Here is a 23,214-nt window from a genome sequence, read left to right on the forward strand (position 1 = left end):
TCACCCAATTTTGCATTCATTAGGCATAGCATGGATTTTCATAGTGATAATCTTTTGCCCATTTGCTAAAGGGCGCATACAAAATTGTAGTATTTTATTTTACATCGATTATTGTTTATTTGTATACAATATAAATTGGTGGATGCATTCCTCCAATTCCAAACTAGATGTAAGTATGCTCTTAAGTATTAATGTAAAGTTTATTATGTAAACTGGATACATTATCATAATCAATACTTGAAGGATGAAAACTGAATTTTATATATGCTTATTACTACTATTTCTATTTCATTTTATCCATTCTTTTTCTTTAGGTTCTTAAGATAAGGTATTTTGAAAGTCGAAAAAAAAAAAAGAGAAAGTATTTTTGGTACAATTTGTATATAAATAAGCAAAACAATAATACTGACAAAATAAAAGGGATTATAGAAATATTTTTCATGTCTTAGAATCATTGAATAGGGATTATAGGAATATCTTTCATTGAATATTTATAGTTTCACCGAATTTTCAATTAAGTCCCTATATTATTTTTCTTTTTAATTAGGTCCCTAAGGGTATAAAATTAATTTCACAATTTACTAATATTTTTTTGATGTTTAACGTTAATAGGGACTAAATTGAAAAAAAAATAATGTATAGGGACCCAATTAAAAGGAAAAAAAGTATAGGGACCTAATTAAAAATTTCGTGAAACTATAGGGACCAACAGAGTAATTAAACCTATTAATATTTGTAGAATTATATAAGTAATAATTTTTTTTTCAATTTTTTATGAGAAAAAATCCTAAATGGCCCCTGACAATAGCATCAAAAGACAACGAGACCCCTAGAGAAAAAAAAACTTTTTGGCCCTTGTTTTTTAATTCCGTTAGACAAGTTAGCCCATTCGTTAATAATTTCTCTCTAGAGCTAACTGACCATGAATACGTGGCACGTTAAGTTAATGATGTGTCACTTAAATGCCAACCTGGATGGACAGATTAATGGGCCATCCAACCTGACCACTAACAATTCTACTAAAAAAAGAAGATTCAACCCTGATGACATGAAAGTCCTCTTTCACTCTCTGGAATTACAGAAAACCCTAATCCTCTCTCTCCAAAAAATTGTTGATGATGCTTCACTTGGAGAAAGAAGTTGGTTCCGACGGAGCTATTGACGGCATTTTTTATGGCGCCGTGATGGAATAACTGACTATTGAGGTAAGCTTCGTTACTCACTCTTTCTCTTTCTGCCATTGCATGTGTATGATCAAGTTGAATATGCTTTTATTCACACTCTCTACCATTGAATATGCTTTGAAACTTATGATTTGGAGTATAGCTTATATTTAAATTTTGCATGATGGGCTGAATTTACTATTTAGAGGCTTGTCAATATTATATATGCTCTGTATATTTTGACTGAAAAGCTTATGTGTTTTGTTGAGGTTGATGCTTCCATTCCTTATTATTCATAAGTTTGTATTTTATTCTACTGCAATGCAATATAGTGTTTAGTTATGAATCTTACTTGCTATTCTTGGAAATGATATTTGTACTTGCTCCAGCACACATACGCACACACAAAAATGTTCCATTGGTCATAGATTTTCATTAACTTATTGCATAGTTTTATTTAATTTTTTGCAAGAGTTTAAACAAGTATAACTTGAAACCATTTGGTATGAACTAATCTATCTGAATTTTAGATAAGTTGATATATAATTCACATTGACCTGTTTAGTTAGACATGACTATCAATCATTAAAATTACTAAATAATCTACATTACTTTTAAATATATCTATCTATTAACTATTGTTATTGCTACTGAATTTGTCTTTTGTTGGTGCTGTAAATGTCTAACTTTGCAGTACTCGTGTTTAACCGTGGTGGGAGACTTGGGAAGGATAGTAATGGGGTGTTGCAATATTTGGATGGAAAGGTACATAAATTTCCTCAAATGGACTTAGATTTAGTAAACTTTTTTGATCTGGAAGAACTATTAAAGAGTTTAGGATATGCTAATTATGCTGCAATGTACTGGTTAGAACTCATAGCTCAAAATTTAGAATTTGGACTTCATGTGATTAAGGGAGATTCTGAGATAAATGATTTGAGAAACAGTTTATTGGCGACTGACTGTCTGGATTTTAATTTATACTTTGAACACCTAGTTGGTGAGCCTTGCTATGTTAACAATGATTTAGGTCAGACTGCTGGTCAAGTTAATGATTCTTCCTCCTCATCCTCATCTGATAAAGATGACGGAAGTTCTGAGGATAAGGCATACAATCCTCTAGGGGTGTCCGCGGATCGGATCGGATCGGATCGGATATGGCCGAAAATTCTATCCGATCCGCACAATTTCTATCGGATTGGATTGGATATGATATCCGCACTTTTTAGTGCCGGATCCGATTCGATCCGATCTGCACTTTTGCGGATCGGATCAGATCGAATATCGGATATATCCACATAATTAAACCTTCTCTTTTTAATCATATTTTTATGTAAAAGGATTCGATAAAAATATTTCTTTCATACTTTTAAACTTATTTATTCCTAAAATATTTTTAATCAAACTCTCTCTAAATAACAAAAATAAAATAATACAATATATGAATAATAATTACTAACTAAAATATACAAATAAGTAAATATAATACCAAACATATATATTTATTTATTTTTTAATTATTATAGTGCGGATCTGCGGATCTGCGGATCGGATATGCGGATGTAGAGCAGATATCCGAGATCTGATCCGCAAAGGGTGCGGATCGGATCCGATCCGATCAATTTGCGGATCGGATCGTATCCGTAATTTTCGGATCGGATGCAGATATTTACCGTGGATCTACGGATACGATCCGATCCATGGACACCCCTACAATCCTCCTTCAGATGCATATGATGAAAGTAGTGACACTGATAGTGACGAAGATAGAATGAAGCTGAGGACGTCTACTAAAAAGAAGGCTACTGATGGGAAAGATGATTGTGGTAATGGGAAGGGTAGTGCTGACGGGAAGATTGCTGGAAATATTAACATGGACAAGAAAAAAGCTAATTCAATGAAGTATGCTAGGAAGAGAATGAAACATGATAGGCCCAACTTTAGTCCTAGTGGAAGGGGTAATATTGGAGTTGGTTCAGGGGGCAATATAGGTGGACAACATACTGGGCTTAGTGGTTCTAAGGCCCAACCTGATTCTAGACAAGATAAAAGTGGGTCAAGAGCATAAAACCAATTATGGCTATGGAGAAGTGTACTTTGAGTTGGGTATGGAGTTTGACACAATGGCTGAGTTCAAGGAGTGCTTGAAGGATAACTTTGTCTATGAGGGAAAGGAATGCCGATATATTAGGAACGAAGCAGAAAGAACTAGCATGACGTGTGCTGAAGAAGGATGTCCATGGTTAATCTATACCTCATATAATTCTAGAGATTGTTGCTATCAGATCAAAACTTTTGTAAATAACCATACGTGTGGGAGGGATTTTGGTTCTAATTTGGCCGACCGCAAGTGGGTTACAAGCAAGTTGTTTAAGATTTTGGAAACTCGGGTGGACTTGACACCAAAAGAGGCTAAGGTGCACATGGTTGAAGAGTATAATATGCAACTGCATGACAAGATGATCGCAAGAGTCTTGAAGGCTGCAAGGGAACAAGTAATTGGAAAAGTAGGAGAAGAATATGGTAAAATACAAGACTACTTGAGTGAGCTGTTAAAGAGAAACCCAGGTTCCACTGCAATGATGTGGGCAATACCTCAACCAGAGGGTCTGCCATTGTTTGATAGGCTTTACATCTCGCTTGAGGCTTGTAAGCTTGGGTTCAAGGCTGGTTGCAGGCAGTTGATTGAGCCTTAATGATGCTTTTTGAAAGGATATTATGGTGGACAACTCCTATCTACAATAGCATAAGATGGAAATAATCATTTCTTTGTTATATCTTATGCAGTGGTGGACAGTGAAAACACTGAGACAAGGAAGTGGTTTCTAACAAGGTTAAAAGAAGACTTGGGTGATGTTTGCAATGAAGAACTAAATTTCATCTCGGACCAACAGAAGGGTAAGCATTCTATAACATGCTAAAGAGTATTATTAGTGAAGTTTATTTATGATGCTTGTGGTGTTTTAAATTCTGTTATAATGTGTTCTGAATTTTGTTATAAGAGTATGATTAGTGAAGTTTATTTATGGTGTTTATGGTATTTTGAATTCTAGTATAATGTGTTTTGAATTTTGTTATCTGAGTATGATTAGTGAAGTTTTTTTTTATGATATTTATGGTTTTTCTGAATTCTGTTATAGAACTTTATTAGTGATGTTTATTTATGATGTTTATGGTGTTGCTAAATTCTGTTATAGGAGTTTATTAGTGGATGTTGTCCTTAATGCATTTAGTATATTTTATTAGTGAATTTTGCTTTAATGCTTTTTGTTAGTATATTTTATTAGTGAACTTTGTTTTGAATTTTGTTGTTGGACTGAATCAGGGGATAGCAGCTGCCCTTATTTATGTTATACCAAATGCAAATCATCGGAATTGTGTACTTCATATTTGGAAGAATTTCACAAAAAAATTTAAAGACAAAGATTCCAAAAGCATGGTTTGGAGGTGTGCAAAGTCAACTACTGAGATGTAGTTCAATAACAACATGGAGAAGTTGAAGCAGATGAATTGTAATGCTTGGGAGCATATGATGCGATTTGCTCCATCATGTTGGTCAAAATCATACTTCAGTCATAGACCAAAAGTGGACAACATAACCAACAATATGTGTGAAGTATGGAATGCCAAGATTGTTGGTTATAAAGAAAAATCAATATTAACCATGTATGAGGAGTTGAAATGCTATATTATGCGAAAAGTAGCCAATCACAAGAGAAAACTAGCTAAATACAATGGTAAATTGGCTCATGTGCAACAGATTAAGCTGGAACAGATTATTATGCCTGGAAGCAACAAGTGGAATGCAGTATGGAGTGGAGATAATGACAAAGCTATCTATGAAGTTCAAAGAAATTCCCACAAGCTTGGTGTAAATCTCAAAGAGCACACTTGCACATGCAATGTGTGGCAACTCACAAGTAATTCATGTATACTATGCTATCATTAATTATATCAACTATATTTATGCCTATTCATTATGGTCTTTGATTTGTTAAAAATGTATGTAGGACTTCCATGCAAGCATGCAATTGCTGCAATTTCTAGATTGAAAAACATGGGATACAAATCATAAGACTTTGTCAATAAGTCACTGACAATGGATGCTGTCCGAGCAATATACTCTTATGTGATCCAACCGGTAAACATTGAGAAATATTTGATCCCTACAGATTGTCAAGGAATCCTCCCTCCCCCAATCGTACGTCTAGCTGGCCGGCCAAAACTTTGGAAGATGAAAGCTCCTATCGAAATGGTGATTGGCAATAAAGTTAGGAGATCAGGCCAAGTAACTTGTAGTAAGTGTAGAGAGAAATGTCATTATCACAAGACTTGCAAAGGTGCACCTAAAAATTCAAATTGACAATCAAAGACTAAAAGGACAAAGAAGGCAACCATGACTCAATCAGGAACTTCTGTTGGAGCTGCACAAACAAGCAAGGACAACAGCATGATTCGATGGTTGCATTTGTTATTTTTTGTATTCTATTTTTTTAATTGTTTTAATTCTGCCAAGTCTGTTATGTGTTGTTGATTGCAAATTATTGAATCTATATGTTATATTTGTGTCATCATTTCCAGGCAAAGGCAAAAAAGAATAAGAAAAAGATGCCAAAAGTGAGAGCCTCACCTAATGTAGATTTTATTGAAGAGATTGATTTATCTCAATTTGCACCCCATAATGATGGACTTGTGAGTATATGATTGTATTTGGTGACTTTAATGTTGCTCATTTCTTGTGCTGAAATGGTTATTTTATCTTGTGCATGTTACTCAGCAAATTTCCGAGCCTCCTGTTGGGTTCTAAATGAAGCAAACCATTGTGAGGCCTCTAATACCATCCACTCAAAACTATCTAGAACCACTTGGAGTAGCTACCTTAGGGACATCCGGCAGCAGGTTTACCTTCATGCCAACACCTGATTTTAGGCCTCCAATTCATACTTGAGGAGATTCATTAATGGATTGCAAGCACCAAGTGAAGACTCATATGTATTTTGTTGGTCTATAAATGAAGAGTAATATGTGTCTTATGAACTCAATTAATTATATTTTGGTTCATTAATAGTTGTAAACTTATTCGCTGGTATATAAGTTAGAATTTAGAGACATTATTTTGCTACTGCACAAACAATCATACTTTAGACATAGTGCTAAGTTTATTATAATAGATTATGGAACTATTTTGGATTGTGCTTATAGTTCCATCTTTACTATCATATAACAGATACGAAAATCATATTGTAGAGACTTTTTTCAGATTGATGAAACATATATTTTAGATTTAGCTTACAATTATTGTATACCCAGATTTTTATATATTTATCCATTAAAATATGTGATTACATATTTGTAGTATAATCTAATTTCTTTCAATACAATATCATTTCAGATTAAAGTGATAGCAAATTTATTAATGTAAAATATAATCTTACACAGATTTAGTTACATCTTAAAAGCATTACAAAGTAACATAATTATCACAAAATATCACAACTAAGGTTATGACAATTACTTAGGACATGTCCTAAAAATTAAATCAATTATGATACTAATTATACTCAAAATTATAAGCCTAAAACATTTGAAGTAATATCTACCACCTTAAGATCCAATTTCATTTTGATTTTTCAAATTCAATTCCATCTCTAGCTCCTTCATTCTATGTTCTACCTCCTTTAATCTCCTTTCTATTAAAATAGCATTTTTAGAAATAATGTCCTCATCAATATTTTTTTGAACTAATACATCTAGCCATTTGAAATACTTACAATGTGGGATGGGTACCTGAAAATTAAAAATTTTGATTGTAAAATACAAAAATTATATAAAATTTTTAAATTTAAAAAATATATAAAAAATAAATTTTATGCAAAAATTATAAATCAATATTTACATTGTAATTAGGGTATCCCAAGAAGAACCTAATTGGATTAAGTTTTGTGCAAGATTGGAAGAGAATCGCATAAGTGTCACAGTGACATTTTGGAGACATGAATTTCTTCTTTCTTGGCTGCCCAAGACTTCCACAGAAAAAAAAAGATGCAGCTCCTACTCTCTTCACCAACACTATAACCACGCAGAGTGCGACTCCTAGTTTTTGAAGAATGATCCCATGACTTATGGTGGTAGCATAATTAGAGTTCTATACAAAGAGGAAGGAGGAAGAGGCACTTAGGGTTACTCATGTTCTGCGCAAAGCCGCAAACAAAACCCTAAGTTATATTTTTAAAAATTGTCAAGAGTCGAGTTGGATGATTCATTAATATGCCAATCCAATCTGGCACTTAACGAACACATCATCTTAACGTGCCACATATTCATATTCTATTTGATAGTGTGTGTATTAGTTGTGGTAGTGTATTAGGCGTGATAAGTATATTACTGTGATGATGCATTAGTTAGTTAGTAGGTGTGTGGTTCTTAGTGTGCCACCTGGCAGGGAGTTCATTAGTTGCAGTTACATATTGCAGATATTCATTCATTGTAACTAATTTATTCATCTCACTCAAGTAAACATAATTGAAAGTTTATCTTCTCTGTTTTCTCTCTCCTCTCTCTTTCTTTCCTCATTCATCTGCTTCCCTCTAAGCCTGGTACCTTTACTATTAATCTCAGAGATAGATTATTGACGTAAGGACTAACTTATTTTACGAAAAAAAAAATCAAAGGTTAGAAAATAGTTTTTTTTTTTTCTAGGAGTCTCGTTGTTTTTTAAAAAAATTATCAGGACTCGAATTTAATATTCACTCATTTTTTATTAATGTGATATCATCTTTTTAAAATCAGATTTTATTTTATCCATTAATTTCAATTCAAATTTCATTCTAAATCAGTCAATTTTTTGTTGAATGTTAGTTACACTTATGGATACATGTCACCATGCACATTTTAGTTTGTTTAAATCTAGAGTAATAATAAAGTATTTATTATTTAACACTTAATAACTCACTATTTTAATTTTTTTTAAAAAAATAATATTGATTTGGCGCGCCAAAGTGAAAGATTGATATGAATGTATTGTATTTCAGTGGTGAAGAAGTGCAAAGGCTTTCCTGTCCGTAAGGTTGGAGTATGCAGCGCCTTAGTTCCCGCATGGCCACACTCTCCCCAATCCCTATACACCCTTTCCACTTTTCTCTTCAATCATTCTTCGTTTTCTCTCTCTTCTTCTTCAATCTCCTTCGATTTCCGCTACTCCCATTCTTCCACCGACCATGGACGAACGAATCGAAGACGACGACAAGGACAACGAAAATTTAGCGGGCGGAGGCTCCCTTCCGCCACATCGCAAGGCCCATTCCTACAGCCAGCAGCTTCCAGGACCTTCGGAACGCAAGCGACACAATCAAGTCCGCAAGCACAGTTTGGATGACAATCGCATTTCCAACAACATTAGCTCTTTCTATGAACAATCTGATTCCGATGATGAATTCTTCACGCGCTCCTCCTCTGCCACCGATGAATACCTCGAGGGTCCCGGTGGACCTGAAGATCAGGCTCAGCCTTTGCAGGAGTTTATAGGCAGCGGCGGCGGGATGGGGATCTTCAAGGCTCCTACTAGATCCGCCGTTCATCCAGGGCGGCCTCCGTGTCTTGAATTAAGGCCGCATCCGTTGAGGGAGACTCAACTCGGTAAGTTCCTGAGAACGATTGCTTGTACGGAAGAGCAGTTGTGGGCTGGGCAGGAGTGTGGGGTGAGGGTGTGGGAGTTCAAGAATGCATATGAAGCAGGTTGTGGTCTTGGTGGAAAGGTGAGAAGAGGGGATGAGGATGCTTCGCCATTTTATGAATCAGCAGAGATATCACCTACCATGTCTTTGGCGGTTGATAACGGCACTAGGTTGGTTTGGAGTGGCCATAAGGATGGAAAAATTAGGTCTTGGAAGATGGATCAAACTTTTTCTACGCCCTTTAAGGAAGGTCTTTCTTGGCAGGCACATAGAGGACCAGTGCATTCCATGGTCATAAGTTCCTATGGTAGGTGCTATGCTAATTTCATTCTCTTATCACTTCCTTATTAGTGTAACTGTATTTTCTTCCCACCTAGTTTGTGATTCTTTCTTCTGGTTTGCATCAAGGTGATCTCTGGTCGGGTTCCGAAGGGGGTGTGATTAAAATCTGGCCATGGGAATCCATGGAGAAATCTCTTTCTCTGTCTCCAGAGGAAAGGCATATGGCGGCGTTACTTGTAGAGCGGTCTTTCATTGACCTTAGAAGTCAAGTCACAGTTAATGGTGTTTGCAGCATATCTTCTCAAGAGGTTAAGTGTTTGTTGTCTGATCATGTTAAAGGTAGAGTCTGGTGTGCTGGGCCTCTTTCTTTTTCACTATGGTATGCTTCTTATTCTTACATAATATTACATTCGTTGAGGTTGATGAGAGGATATGTTTAAAGTTTTGCATCCTTTTGTGATTTTTTTTTGTGGTAATCTCCATTTTGTCCTCCTCAACATTTTTAGAAGGATTTTGCCTACAAAAATAGGCCATGAATGTCTAAGTAGAATTCGTGTAACTCAATAATTGATACTTTAATAGGGATGCCCGTACCAAGGAACTCCTAAAAGTATTTAACGTGGATGGCCAGGCGGAAAATCGAGTTGACATGTCATCAATGCAGCAAGATCAAGGAGTAGAAGATGAACCCAAGGCAAAGTCTAATTCCTCCAACAAAAAGGATAAATCTCAGGGTCCTAGTTTTCTTCAACGATCGCGTAATGCTATAATGGGAGCTGCAGATGCTGTCCGTAGAGTTGCAAGCAAAGGAGCTGGGGCATTTGTTGATGATTCTAGAAGAACAGAAGCTCTTGTGCAGACAAGCGATGGAATGATTTGGAGTGGATCTACAAATGGCATGCTTGTACAATGGGATGGGACCGGGAACCGTGTGCAAGATTGTAATCGCCATCCTTGTGCTGTCCAGTGCATCTGCACTTTTGGAACACGGATGTATGTAGGTTATATGAGTGGTATTATCCAAGTTTTGGACCTTGAAGGCAATTTAATTGCAGGATGGGTCGCTCATAATGGTCCTGTGATTAGATTAGCTGTTGGCAATGGTTATGTTTTTAGCTTGGCAAGTCATGGAGGCATACGGGGATGGAATATCGCATCTCCAGGTCCTATTGACAACATAATAAGGACAGAGTTAGCTGCAAGAGAAGTTAGTTACACGAGACGGCACAATGTTAGAATTTTGATTGGCACATGGAATGTCGGTCAAGGTAGAACATCCCAGGAGGCACTTTTGTCATGGTTGGGTTCCGTCGTATCAGATGTAGGCATAGTTGTAGTTGGTTTGCAAGAAGTGGAGATGGGTGCAGGTTTCCTTGCAATGTCGGCAGCAAAAGAAACTGTAAGACCTCATTCATATGCCTAAATTATGCAATTATTTTTTTTCCTTTTTAAAATTTAGAATAATGTGTATTGGAGAATCAAATATAAATATTACATAACCTATCTTATCTAATATGCATTTTGTTTGCATGCATTTATTGCCTACATCTCAGGTAGGGCTCGAAGGAAGCGCAATGGGGCAATGGTGGCTGGATACAATAGGAAAGGCCTTAGGAGAAGGAAAAGCTTTTGAGCGTATGGGTTCTAGGCAGCTTGCCGGTTTGCTTGTTTCTCTTTGGTGAGTAATTGTTGTGAAAGTTTGTGGCTGATCAATCAAATTAATGAGATAAACTAGTTATTCCTGTTTCTTTTGCCATGGAAAGACATCTTAAATCTTTGGTTTATGTACTTCTGATTTCTATGTTTAATATTTTTTTCTTGTTCATATATTATGAGTTGACATTCCTCAATTAGGGTCAGAAAGAATCTTAGAACACATGTTGGTGACATTGATGCTGGAGCAGTCCCATGTGGATTTGGACGTGCAATTGGCAATAAGGTTTGCATCTGTTTTCCCAGTTACTTTAAGGTTTAAAATAAGGTTGTACTTCAATTCTGCCCATGAAGGCACTATAATTATAGTAAAGTTTATCAGTTCATTATGGTTTCAACTGTTTGTTATAGTGAAATTCAAGCAAGTAATGCTCAAATGCTTAAAAACTTTATATTCAATTATGCCATTCTCTTCTCAATTTAGCGCAAGTACATTTTCCTACATAATTTGGTTAACCTTGAAAGTTATCTATGAAGTTTCATCCAAATACCCCTATTCAGTACCTTATCTAAACTGTAGCGAATGTGTTACATGGAAGAAATGTTAGAGATTCTCTCTCTCTCTTGGAGTTGAACAATTCACTTTATTGTGACTTCTTAGTATGTATATAGCAGTATTAATTTTGATGTTAAACACTAGATGGGCATTAAAAAATAAAATGCTCGAGTTGTGAACATAAGTTTCACTCTAAATGAAATGAATACTAATGAGGCAATATTTGATCAAGCAGGGAGGAGTGGGTTTGAGAATCAGAGTATATGATCGAATAATGTGCTTTGTAAATTGTCACTTGGCTGCACATTTAGAAGCAGTTAATCGGCGTAATGCTGATTTTGACCACATTTATCGAAATATGGTATTCAGTCGATCATCCAACCTACTTAATACTGCAGCTGGTATGGTGCCATACCTGTTCTTCTCTTCCTCTCTTGCCTTGTCAACATATTTATTTTGGCTACTTTACACTTCTGGCTTGCCATTGGTCCTCTCTATTGCAGCTGGTGTCTCTACTGCTGTTCATATGCTGCGCGGTACAAATGTGAGTATTTTTCTTACATCTTATGATAATGTTTTCATGTCTTTCCAAACTAATTCATCATAACTGTTACATGGCCTCATTGTGCCATAGGCTATGGGTATCACCATTGAAGAAGCAAAACCTGAGCTATCTGATGCAGATATGGTGGTATTTTTTGGTGATTTCAACTACCGACTTTTCGGTATATCATATGATGAAGCTAGGGATTTTGTTTCTCAAAGATGCTTTGATTGGCTAAGAGAAAAGGATCAGCTCAGGGCGGAGATGAAAGCTGGTAAAGTTTTCCAGGGAATGAGGGAGGGTATTATCAAATTTCCTCCAACTTATAAATTTGAGAGGCATCAGCCTGGTTTAGGAGGTAATAAATAGGGACAGCAAACACTACTTTTAGTGTCTGTGTACTAGATTTTTTTTTATTTCGTTTTTGTTCTTCACTATCATATTTTTTTGTGGAAACTGAGGTGCACTCGACTTCACTTGTCAAATCAGTCAAATTATCTAACGGTTATCAACTTCACGTGAAGTCGACTGTACCTGAGTTTTCACCTATTTTTTTAGTCAAAAGCATTATTAACTCGGTGAACACAACAATTTGAATATGTCCGTTAATAAACTTGTAACTTTACATGGTTAAAAATGAAAATAACAATAGCATAACTTTTAATATATTCTTTTAGGTTATGATTCGGGAGAGAAAAAACGAATTCCTGCATGGTGTGATAGAATTATCTATCGTGACACTCGATCAAGTACACAAGCTGAATGCAACTTAGACTGCCCTGTTGTGTCATCAATTTTACTGTATGTTACATCGTCTTGATTGCTTTTTCATTGTTTGATTTTCGTCTTGGCTACATCATTTCACCATTTGATCCGTTAACAGGTATGATGCTGTAATGGATGTGACTGATAGTGATCACAAACCAGTTCGGTGTAAAATCAATGTGAGAATTTCTCATGCTGATAGATCTACAAGGAGAAAGGAATTTGGAGATATTATGACATCAAATGAGAAAGTTAGATCTATGCTTGAAGAATTATGTCATGTTCCAGAAACCATTATCACTCCAGACAAAATAACCCTTCAAAACCTGGATACTTCATCGTTGCTTATAGTAAACAAAAGTACGAAGGATAATGTTGTGTATAAGATCATTTGTGAGGGGCAGTCTGTTGTCAAGAATGAGGGAGAGCCTCATTTTGTTGCAAAAGGTGACTTTGGATTTCCTAGATGGCTTGAGGTATTGTATCTTTCTTTTCTCTCACTTATTTTTTTCTCCTTTCCCTTTGCTCTCTTTCTCTTTTGTTTGGTGTCCTCACCAAAAATGACTTCATATAGCGTTATTCTTATGCCTCAAGGCTTTTAGGTGTAGTTTACTAGTTTTAATTTGTTTATATGCGTGTTTTGTTTTTGCTTTTGCTTTATGATTTTATCTCTGTGTACTTTATTTTGTTCTCCTCTCCTGTTGAATATTCTTATCCTTTTATAATAATTGTTAAGAAAAATGGTTTTCTAATCATATGCAACAACAAAGTCTTATTCCACTAGATAGCGCGTCAGCTTCTATGGATCAAACAATGCCATTCAACCCTATCATGTATGGTTGTCAAATCATATACCTTAAATAAAAATTATGATTAGCAAAGAGTTCTTATCTGAAATATCTTAAAATTAGGTTACTCCACCTGCTGGCATAATTAAACCTGAGCAGAGCGTAGAGGTTTCAGTACGGCATGAAGAGTTGCATTCGTCAGAAGATTCTACAGATGGTGGATCAACGAAACGGAGGAGTGAAGAGAACCAAGACAAAGAAGTAATCTTAGTTGTTCATGTCCAAGGCAGTTGCTCCATCCAAACATACAGTCAGAAAGTCCACGTGCGTCATTACTTCACGGCAAAGACACTTCGAACTGACTCAAAATCCAACAATGCTAGAAGAAATTATGCATGCTAACTACATAGATTAGTTTCAGAAATTAAGCAGTTCCACTTATGTGGTTGATGGCTTGTAAGATGTGAAAAAAGAGGAAGAAAAAGGTCTAAGGGGAAGGAGGGAAAGGTCAATGATAGAGACTCACAGGATAAGAGGCATTGTTGAATTTGTTAAACATCTGAAAGCTCTCTATGTTTTGATTTGTAGTGTATGTTTGGATTAGAGTTTGTAAAATTAATTTTCAATCAATGTGATCTTTGTAAACTTGATTTTATCAAACTTTTGAGTTTTGTATAATACTATAATAGGGAATTATAAGAAATCACCCTTGAAAACCAAAGATCCATCTTTAGTCTTAGCATTCCAATAATATGCCCACGAGTTACTTGACTTGAAGAATCACAATTTCACCATTCTCCCAAATTCATATTTATAATTAAACTCAAACACAATCAAGGAAAATAACAAAATTAAATTCAAGTTATAAATAAAATTATCAAACTAAAACTTGAATAAGGATAATGTATTTGATCTTAACTATATAAAAAAAGTTGCTAACATCTACTCTCTTCTTTTCTGAGCAATTTAGCAAGCTATACATTTTGGTTGAAACAATAAAACGCATCCTTCTCTCATGAGAAACTAATAAATATATAGATAATTTTATAATTTAATTTGTAAAGATTAATCATAATTTCTTCCCCTTGTCTGTATATAGATGTATTATGTGTAGGACTGGAAGTGAGTCCCTCATGAGCCAGCTTGAGCTCGACTCATTAATAGCTCGATAACCTGAACTCGTGAGCTGGCGAGCCAAGCTTGAACTTGGATTTGAGCTCATAAATTAAATGAGTCGAGCTTGAACTTGGATAAGTTCAGCTCATTAGCTCGTGAGCTGGCTCGATTATATATATAATATTAAAAGTATAGATTAAATGCATATAGGTTATGCGTATTAATAATTTAATATATATATATATATATATATATATATATATATATAATAGTAATATATAATTGTAGATATATATTAATGTTCTTAATTGTTTAAAATTTTATAGTCATTTTTATATATAATTTTGATGTAGGATATAAATAAAAAATTTATAATTGATAGATAGACAATATATTAATTTTTTAAAATATTTTTTAATATATATATAAGTTATAATTTATTGGTATAGAATTATAGATTATATTCCTATTATTTGAGCCAACTCATGAGCTCGAACTAACTCGTGAGCTTTCGTTGAGTCGAATTTGAGCTTACAAAATAGGCTCGATTGTTAATGAGTCGAGCCGTGAGCTAAACTTAATTTTCGTGAGCCGAGCTTGAGCTTGGTCTAGCTCGGCTCAACTCAACTCACTTCTAGCCAGTGACGGATCCAGAAAATTTTTTTAGTGGGGGCAAAATAATAAAATAATAATTCAAAATAATAACAAATAATTTAGAATTCCATTCTTCTAAGTTTCATATTTTGAAAAGATTGAATAATCTTTTCATTGTCAATACAATCAAATGTCTCTCTTTCTATGTATGTCACTAAACAATCATTTAAAAATTCATCTCCCATACGGTTACGAAGTCGACTCTTTATGACGTTCATAGCAGAAAAAGTTCTTTCAACTGATGCAGTTGCTACAGGCAAAACTAAAGCCAACTTTAAAAGAAGAAACACTAATGGATAAACAATATTCTTTCGAGTCTCAACCAACTTCTGAGAAAGAGCACCAATTCCATTTAAGTCCGAGAAATGATCATCAGAATGCACATCTAGTATGAAGTTCTCAAGTTGACTGTCAAGTGCCAAAAGTTGAGTGGAAGAAAATTCTAATGGATAAAATTGAGCTAACTGGATCAACTTCTCCTTATCAAATGCAAAAAATGAGTGTCTTGGATTCAAACAAGCTATGCAAAGAAGCAATTCAGTATTCACCTCTGTAAAACGATTATTGAGTTCTTGAAGTTGTCTATCAACTACTTGATAAAATATCTCAACTTGAAAATGATGCAAATTTGATATCTTTTGAGCTTTGCGTCTTGATCTTCCTTGTGACACAAATATATCATCCATGATTGGAACAATAATATCATGTTTGTCACAAAACAGTGAGACTTCATCAAGTAAAAGAGACCAACCATCATCTCTTATATTTTGCAATCATTACTTAGACACTTTGACTAATGCCATAGCATTTACAATATCTTGATCATTCCTTTGTAACGCCTGAGATAACTCATTAGTAACTCCCAAGATATTTTTCATCAAGTGCAAGTTGAAAATGAATTCAAAGGATTGAATGACATTCAATAAATGACATGCTTCAGCTCTTTGTTCTGAATTATTTCTATCTTCCTCAACATATTCAAGAACATTAACCACAGAAGGAAATAAAGAAATTAATCTAAGTATAGTTCCATAGTGTGAACCCCATCTAGTGTCTCCAGCTCTTTTTAAAGCTGTTTCTTGATTCAAACCACGCCCACTAGAAATTTCTCCACTCTTTAATGCTTCAATTATCTTAGTCATCTAATTATCACGAAGTATATCTCTTCGTTTACACGAAACTCCAATAACATTGCACAAATTGGTTAACAAATTAAAAAGCAAAGCAATTTCAACTTATTTTTTTACAACCGTTACAAGAGCTAACTGAAGTTGGTGGGCAAAGCAATGTACATAGAAAGCATAAGAATTTTCTTTCAATATCAAAGTTTTCAAACCATTAAATTCTCCTTGCATGTTACTTGCACCATCATATCCTTGTCCACGTACTCTTGATAAACTTAAATTATATGTTTCTAATAATGACTCCAATGCTAATTTTAGAGATAAAGCATTAGTATTAGAAACATGAACAAGACCAAAAAAATGCTCCCTAACTTGTCCTTCTTTGTTCACATACCTTAAGCAAACTGACATTTGCTCCTTAATGGAAATGTCGCAGGCTTCATCAACCAATACAGCAAATAATTCATCACCAAGATCATCAACAATGACTTTTGTCGTTTTCCTTGCAGCAGCTCTTACAATGTCTTTTTGGATTGAGGGTGCTATTAGTTTAAGATTTTCACGAGCATTTTTGAAAGCACGATCAATCTCTTCATTATGTTGCGCAAGAAAGTTTAGAAGTTCCAAAAAATTTCCTTGGTTAACAGAATCATCCGTCTCATCATTACCACAAAAGGTCAATCCTTGTCGCAAAAGAAATCTAATACAATCAATTGTTGCTGTCAAGTGAATTTGATAATTATTTTTAGCTTGCTCAGATTGTTTTTCAATAGCAGCAGTGATGTGTTGTTTTGGTCTCATAAGTGCTTCACATTTTCTCTAAGCCTGATTATGAGCGCTATCATGAATCCCAACATGAATTTGTAGTCTCTCCTTCTTTTTCCAATTTGAAAAGCCATTAGTTACAAAAGCATCACCACCTTCAGTCTCGGATTTCATAAGGTAACAACAAAGACAAAAAACAGCATCTTTTGATATACTATACTCTAACCAGTTGCCATAGTCATCAAACCAATTAGGATTAAATCTTCGAAAAGAAGAACCATAAGCAGTTTGTGGAAAATCATGAGTCCTTGGTTGACAAGGACCTTTTTGCAAATATGCACATCTAACTTTGTCTCTGTCATTCGGGTGATAACTTGAAATCTTTGGTCGTTGTCCTGGATCTGCTATAAGACTCTCTACTTCGAATTCTAAAAACCTCCTTTTATTAGAAGAGGTCGATGAATTATTTTGAGATCCAATCTCCAATGACGAGGTTCTTTTGAAATACTTCTCCATTACTAATAAGATAAAATTATAAATCTAAGTTAATTAATTAATAAAAAAGTTCACAATTCTATACAAATTAAAAATTATAAATACAAAATTGATATACATATGTCATTTAAATAAATTTCCAAGTTCCAACAAAAATAACAACAACTAATATCCCAATCCGTTCTAAGCTCTTGCAGTGCTGATGCACACCTGATGATGAGACAGAATTGCTATAGGCCTGCCTATAAATGCCATCTAAGTCAATGAGGTAATATTACTCATTGAGCCATTGTTCAACATTGGTAGAATAGTAGTCCAGACTCCAGAAACAGAAATTGAGCATATAAACTTATTTCAAAGGCCCTGTAAGGCTGTAATGAAATTTAAACAATACTATATAAACTTATTTCAAAGCTCATATAAACAATATCATATGATATAATGAGTCTTTACATATCAGATATTAGTCTTCATTTTTTTCCATCTTAAGCAAGTAGGAAAGACCAAAAGACGCAATCTTTATATATCAAAGAAGAAAAAAAGGAGTATAGTGTAAATGAATAAAATTCAATCCCAATTCACAAATTAACAAACAAATTAATCCAAGAAGTGAATAAGTGAATTAACAAACAAATTAATCAAACTAAACTTGCAAAGTTGCAATTACATCAGAACAAATTCAATCACAAATTCACAATTAACAAACCAACTAAATCAATTATCAAACAAATTAATCCAATTAGCAAATAAGTGAATAAACAGAATTGCAGATTGCTGAATCATGATTCATGAATGTACCAAGAAATAGAATAATTCAAGACTGAATCTGAACAGCTGAACTCTAGGAACTAAGAAGCAAAAGTGCAGAACCCAATAGACAGTAGCGGTGTTGGCGTGCAACGTTCAGCGGCAGCAGGACGAAGACGAAAGGTAGGCGTTCTCTACTGAAGTCTGAAGAGTGAAAATCGAAGAGAGAAGAGGAACTCAGATTCGCAGATTCGCAGTATTCGAAGAAGAAGAAGAAGAAGAAGAAGAAGGCACAAGGCAGAAGCCAGAAGGGGATGCGGTCGTTCGGAGACGCGGCACGGCAGCAGTGAGCCAGTGACTCTGGACTCTGGAGACACGAGGGCGGAGACGTAAGCGAGGAGAGAACCGTGACACTGTCTGAAACGCGGAGTGGTGGGCTGGTGCTTGATGGCATGCGACACAGCAACTGGCGGCTGGAGCCTGGAGGGAGGGCTGGAGCAGATGAAGAAGATTGGGGAAAAAGAAGGGTTAGGGATTTAGTTTGAAGTGGGGTCTGGGTCCTGGGGTCAAAATTAATTATATACTGGGGGCAATTTAGACATTTCACTAAGAACTACTAAGACATTTTTGGAATTTCACTGGGGGCAGTTGCCCCCACTCCCCAATGAATACATCCGTCCCTGCTTCCAGCCCTAATTATGTGTAGCTTTACACTCTGTTTGGTTTGTGTGTATGTCAGGCCAGCCAAGACATAGACACAGTGGCGTGTCTCTTGTTTGGTTTGTGAGACACAAAAAATAAAAGACATGCTTACACATAGGGGCACACATAATACACGTATTTCATGTCTCAATGAAATGATGAGACACAGACAAAGAGTGATGGACACTTATCTGAATTATTTTTTACTATTTTATCCTTATTAAAATTTTAACTTCCAGACTTCTTCTTCTACCTTTGACAAACCCTAACAAGTCTCAAAATTTTTTGTGGAGCTTTCTCATTGATGGCTACTTTTGTGGAGCTTCTCTAACCTTTTTCTGTTCTTGAAAACTCCACTAAAGGTTTGAGATTATGCTATCCATCTCTATTATTATCTCAAGTTTTTTATTTTTGTCTTCCCTTGCTTTGTTACCATGAACTTTAATACATTTTGTTTTGAAAAAAATAGTGGTGTGTGAATAAAGGAACAAATAATACTGGTAGGCTGTGAAGTATTGTGAATGTTGAAATTTGTTTTGGAGATTAATGTGAGATGATAAGCAAATTAGAAGTATCATGAATTTTATTGTTGTTTAGTTAATATTTGGAGCTATTATCTGATTATGGTAAGGGTTAGTATGAGGAATGCCTATAAAGTTTCAACCAATAATTCAATAATATTTGTCATAGTCTGGTTGTCTTTCTTGTATTTTCAAACAGCAAGAAAACTATTTATGTTGTATGAGTAGCAAGCAATTTTTGGAATGTATTGTTTTATAAAAAGCACATAGTTTACATGTCTTTTATCTTTACCAGAAAAATTTATGAGTTTAGACTTAAAATTGCATTAGATTTAAAGTTCAAGTTGTTGTCTTTTCTAAATTTGAAAGTTTTGAAATATTAATGAGAAAATTTAGAAGCTTTTATATAAGTATGAAATTCAGTGTGGGTCATGGATCTTTTATTTTGTGAAGTTGGAAGTTTAAAGTATTGAATTCAAGTTTTTTATTTTGTTTTTTTATAATTTAGAGCATTGGTTTGGGGAAAAAGTCTTTGATCCCAGTCCACTCTAGAGTTGCTAGCTCTGCTTCTTTTGGATTTGTTATGGTCACTATATAAAGCTTATTTGAATGTTTTGGTGCTGGATATTTATATTTATTTATTTTTACGCATTTACTTTTTATTGTTTGTTAGGAAGTGATGATGGATCGTTCCGAGCAAATTAAGTTATGTGTTGGATATTACTGGATTATGAGAATGCAATTTGACACGTTAATGTTATTTTTTTTAGTTACTTTATATATGTATGTTAGGAATAGAAGGCGGAGTCATTCTTCGATTGGTCAAAGAGTGAACATATTGCCATTAAGGAGAGATGCATTAGATAATATCATTGGGGCAGGTGGAGATAGAAATTGCATATGGGAGTTACGAATGAGTTTGAATGCATTTGCCAATTTGTGTGAATTGCTAAATGTTCAGGGTGAGTTGGACGAAGATGGTCATGTTGGCATAGGCGAGCAAGTAGCTACTTTCTTAATCATATTAACTCATCATACCAAAAATCGTAGCGTACAAGTTAGGTTCTATAGGTTTGGTGAAACTATAAGTAGGTATTTTCACAAGATATTGTTTTCAGTTTTGCGTGTTCAAAGTATATTATTTGCAACGGTAGATCTTGTATTGGAAGATTGTGTGGATCCCAGATGGAAATGGTTTAAGGTAGGTCTTTTTTATAGCTTAAATTCTTGCTGGTCAAGTTTATCTGGTGTGTAATAACAATTTTTTTAACATTTGATAGGGTTGTCTAAGAGCATTAGATGAAACTTACATAGATGTCATTGTTCCGAAGAATGATAAATCTAGATATCAGACAAGGAAATCTAGAATATCCACCAATGTCTTAGAAGTTTGCAATCGGAATATGAATTTCGTCTATGTCCTTAGCGGTTGGGAAGGATCGGCATCTGATTCAAGGATATTTAAGGATGCAATTGATGTTGATGAAGCCGACACAATTGATGTTGCGAAAAATAGCCACAAATAGACTCAATGGCGTGAGAACCTAGCAACAGAAATGTGGAACGTATAGAGAGGAGAACATGGCGCATAAAATTTTTATTTTTGCTAGTTTTATGATGTATGCATACAATTGTTGTCGACTATTATTATATTTGAATTCATTTGAATTTTTTTCCTTGTGGCATATGTATTTGCCAATTCAGTTTGATGACTTGTATTCTAATTAAAGACACAACTAGACAAGAGTTTGTTTTAATGGTTTTAAAAGATGTTAAATGTCTATAATATTATTGAAAATGTTGAAGCATGTTGATATTGTGCTAGTAATTATTTATTTTAATAGTCCTACTCCATCCCAAGATGTAAGTAGTACTTTTCTACTATAAATGTATTATTAAGTATTAGTTTGCTGTGAGTGATAGTTTGCTATAAATCTGCTAGTAATTTATTAAAAATTCTGCTATATTCGTATTAGTAAATTTGTGCTCATTGTCATAGCAATTCTTGTATAGTCCTGAAAATAATTTTACTATATGGTGCTCTTTTTTATTATTGTGCATATATATTATCGAGCAGCAAATGGGTATGGTAGATGCTTCTTAGCATTGGCTTCTTTTTCGATAGTTAATTCTACACACGGTACTTTTTTATCGATGAGCCATGCCTTCCTCTTTCTTTCTGTTAAACAGAATCTAACAAACACACTCACAACAATTAAGACAAACAATTAAGAAGAAGAAGGGCACCGCACAGCAGCAGCAGAAGAAGATCGCACAGAGGACCACACAGAATAGCGAAAAAGGAAGATGTCAACTAGGGAGAAGGGAGATTTTTGAGAGTTTGAAGTGAGGGGGAGAAACCCTCGATTCAATTTGGGATTTCTGCCTCTCTTTGGTCTTTTTTTTTAAATGATTGAATTTTCAATTTAAATTAAAAAGATAAAATAGTCATTTTAATTATATAGTGTTCTTGTATTTTATTAATCAAATATAATATTAGACACTATGTTACTGTCATGTTTATTATATTCAAACATTATACATAAACTAACACAAATATTTTATATCTATGTCTCAAGTATTTATATCTTAATGTCTATGTCTAAGTACATACACAAACCAAATAAAACATTTATAGATTATGGTTAGATCGTATAGACAATAAAATATGATATACACAAAATATAATATAATACAAGATAAACACATATTAATTTTAATTTTTTTAGACAAAAGACATGTAATATATATAAAATATAAAAAAAATAATTTAATTGACTTTTTTAATTATATAAAACATCTTACGTAATTTGAGTGTGTCAAAAGAAGTATTTATATTTTTTTATTAAAATAAAGTGTACATAAAATAAATATGTATCACATAAATGTCATATGTATCTGACTTATAAAGTATGAATATAATAATTCAACAAAATATTCATACTTCATAATATTATATTATTATGGACTTTATTTAAGTTATTCCGAAAGAAATTTAAAAATTTATATCTTCTCCAACTTTTTTATTGTGTTTGAGAATTCATTGTCGCACAAAAAAAATTCAATAATCAGCAGAATTTATTACTTTTAATTAATATTTTTAATTATTAATTATATTTTTTTAATTAAATAATTTGATAACATATTTTTAATTCATATTTTTAGATATTATTAATTAATTACTGAACAAAAATTTTAAATTCTACCGATCTTTTAATATTTTTTTGTAATTTAAAGTAGAATTATTAAGAAAAACGTTAGAAATTATATTTTTACTTTTTAAAAAGAATTTTTTGATCACATATAAAAGGATGTTTAAAAATAAAATAAATCATTTTAATATACATCAAAATATAAATTGGAAAAAGAATTAATTTACATTCAAATGTAAATTATTTCTTCAAAAATTAATTTAAAAGAAGACATCTTTCATAAGGAAAAAAAATATCTTTCAAAAAAAAATCTATATAATATTTATTTAGATGTTATTAAATTGATAAAAAAAATATCTTTTTTAATAAAATTTTTTTTAGTATATTTGATAAATTTTTAATAATAAAAATAAAAATATTAAAAAAATAAAAATATTTTTTAAAAAGTTATAATTTACATATTTTTTTTAAAAAAAATATTTTTTACGTCATAAATAAATAAAAAAATATTTTT

At 33.6% G+C, this 23,214-nt stretch overlaps 3 protein-coding genes across 4 annotated transcripts; 2 read left to right on the forward strand and 1 right to left on the reverse strand.

Annotated features, from left to right (window-relative positions):
- Window positions 1-3,286: 3,286 nt before the first annotated feature.
- LOC112721863 (uncharacterized) lies at window positions 3,287-4,638 on the forward strand. The gene is made up of 3 exons (XM_025772888.1): window positions 3,287-3,812; window positions 3,951-4,061; window positions 4,451-4,638. The coding sequence occupies exons 1-3, from the start codon at window positions 3,287-3,289 to the stop codon at window positions 4,636-4,638; spliced, it is 825 nt and encodes a 274-aa protein (XP_025628673.1).
- Window positions 4,639-8,195: 3,557 nt separating this feature from the next.
- Window positions 8,196-14,127, forward strand: LOC112722731 (type I inositol polyphosphate 5-phosphatase 12-like). 2 transcript variants are annotated; one of them, XM_025773864.3, is made up of 11 exons: window positions 8,196-9,143; window positions 9,245-9,497; window positions 9,701-10,517; window positions 10,672-10,796; window positions 10,973-11,057; window positions 11,563-11,728; window positions 11,831-11,871; window positions 11,962-12,229; window positions 12,549-12,672; window positions 12,755-13,112; window positions 13,548-14,127. In XM_025773864.3, exons 1-11 carry the CDS (start codon window positions 8,381-8,383, stop codon window positions 13,824-13,826), a joined length of 3,279 nt encoding a protein of 1,092 aa, XP_025629649.1. In that variant the 5' UTR covers window positions 8,196-8,380; the 3' UTR covers window positions 13,827-14,127. The 2 variants fall into 2 exon arrangements, with proteins under 2 accessions (XP_025629649.1, XP_025629648.1); XM_025773863.3 differs by having other exon boundaries at window positions 11,563-11,871; window positions 13,548-13,959.
- Window positions 14,128-15,253: 1,126 nt separating this feature from the next.
- Window positions 15,254-17,119, reverse strand: LOC114924688 (uncharacterized). Its single transcript, XM_029289960.2, has 2 exons — window positions 16,555-17,119; window positions 15,254-15,921 (listed from the first exon to the last, which is right to left on the reverse strand). The coding sequence occupies exons 1-2, from the start codon at window positions 17,117-17,119 to the stop codon at window positions 15,254-15,256; spliced, it is 1,233 nt and encodes a 410-aa protein (XP_029145793.2).
- Between the last annotated feature and the right edge of the window lie 6,095 nt (window positions 17,120-23,214).

The sequence above is a fragment of the Arachis hypogaea genome, chromosome 11 (assembly GCF_003086295.3).
Source record: "Arachis hypogaea cultivar Tifrunner chromosome 11, arahy.Tifrunner.gnm2.J5K5, whole genome shotgun sequence".
Classification (NCBI taxonomy): domain Eukaryota; kingdom Viridiplantae; phylum Streptophyta; class Magnoliopsida; order Fabales; family Fabaceae; genus Arachis; species Arachis hypogaea.

Bases quoted from the DNA above. Each gene is read 5' to 3' on its own strand.
- LOC112721863 (XM_025772888.1), top strand. From the start codon at position 3,287: ATGGCTGAGTTCAAGGAGTGCTTGAAGGATAACTTTGTCTATGAGGGA. The intron at 3,813-3,950 runs GTAAGCTTGGGT...TATCTTATGCAG, and splicing joins TTACATCTCGCTTGAGGCTT to TGGTGGACAGTGAAAACACT. The intron at 4,062-4,450 runs GTAAGCATTCTA...ATATTTTATTAG, and splicing joins CATCTCGGACCAACAGAAGG to TGAACTTTGTTTTGAATTTT.
- LOC112722731 (XM_025773863.3), top strand. From the start codon at position 8,381: ATGGACGAACGAATCGAAGACGACGACAAGGACAACGAAAATTTAGCG. The intron at 10,518-10,671 runs GTAAGACCTCAT...CCTACATCTCAG, and splicing joins TGTCGGCAGCAAAAGAAACT to GTAGGGCTCGAAGGAAGCGC. The intron at 11,058-11,562 runs GTTTGCATCTGT...TTGATCAAGCAG, and splicing joins GACGTGCAATTGGCAATAAG to GGAGGAGTGGGTTTGAGAAT.
- LOC114924688 (XM_029289960.2), bottom strand. From the start codon at position 17,119: ATGAGACCAAAACAACACATCACTGCTGCTATTGAAAAACAATCTGAG. The intron at 15,922-16,554 runs GTAACATGCAAG...TACTTGATGAAG, and splicing joins ACAAGGATATGATGGTGCAA to TCTCACTGTTTTGTGACAAA.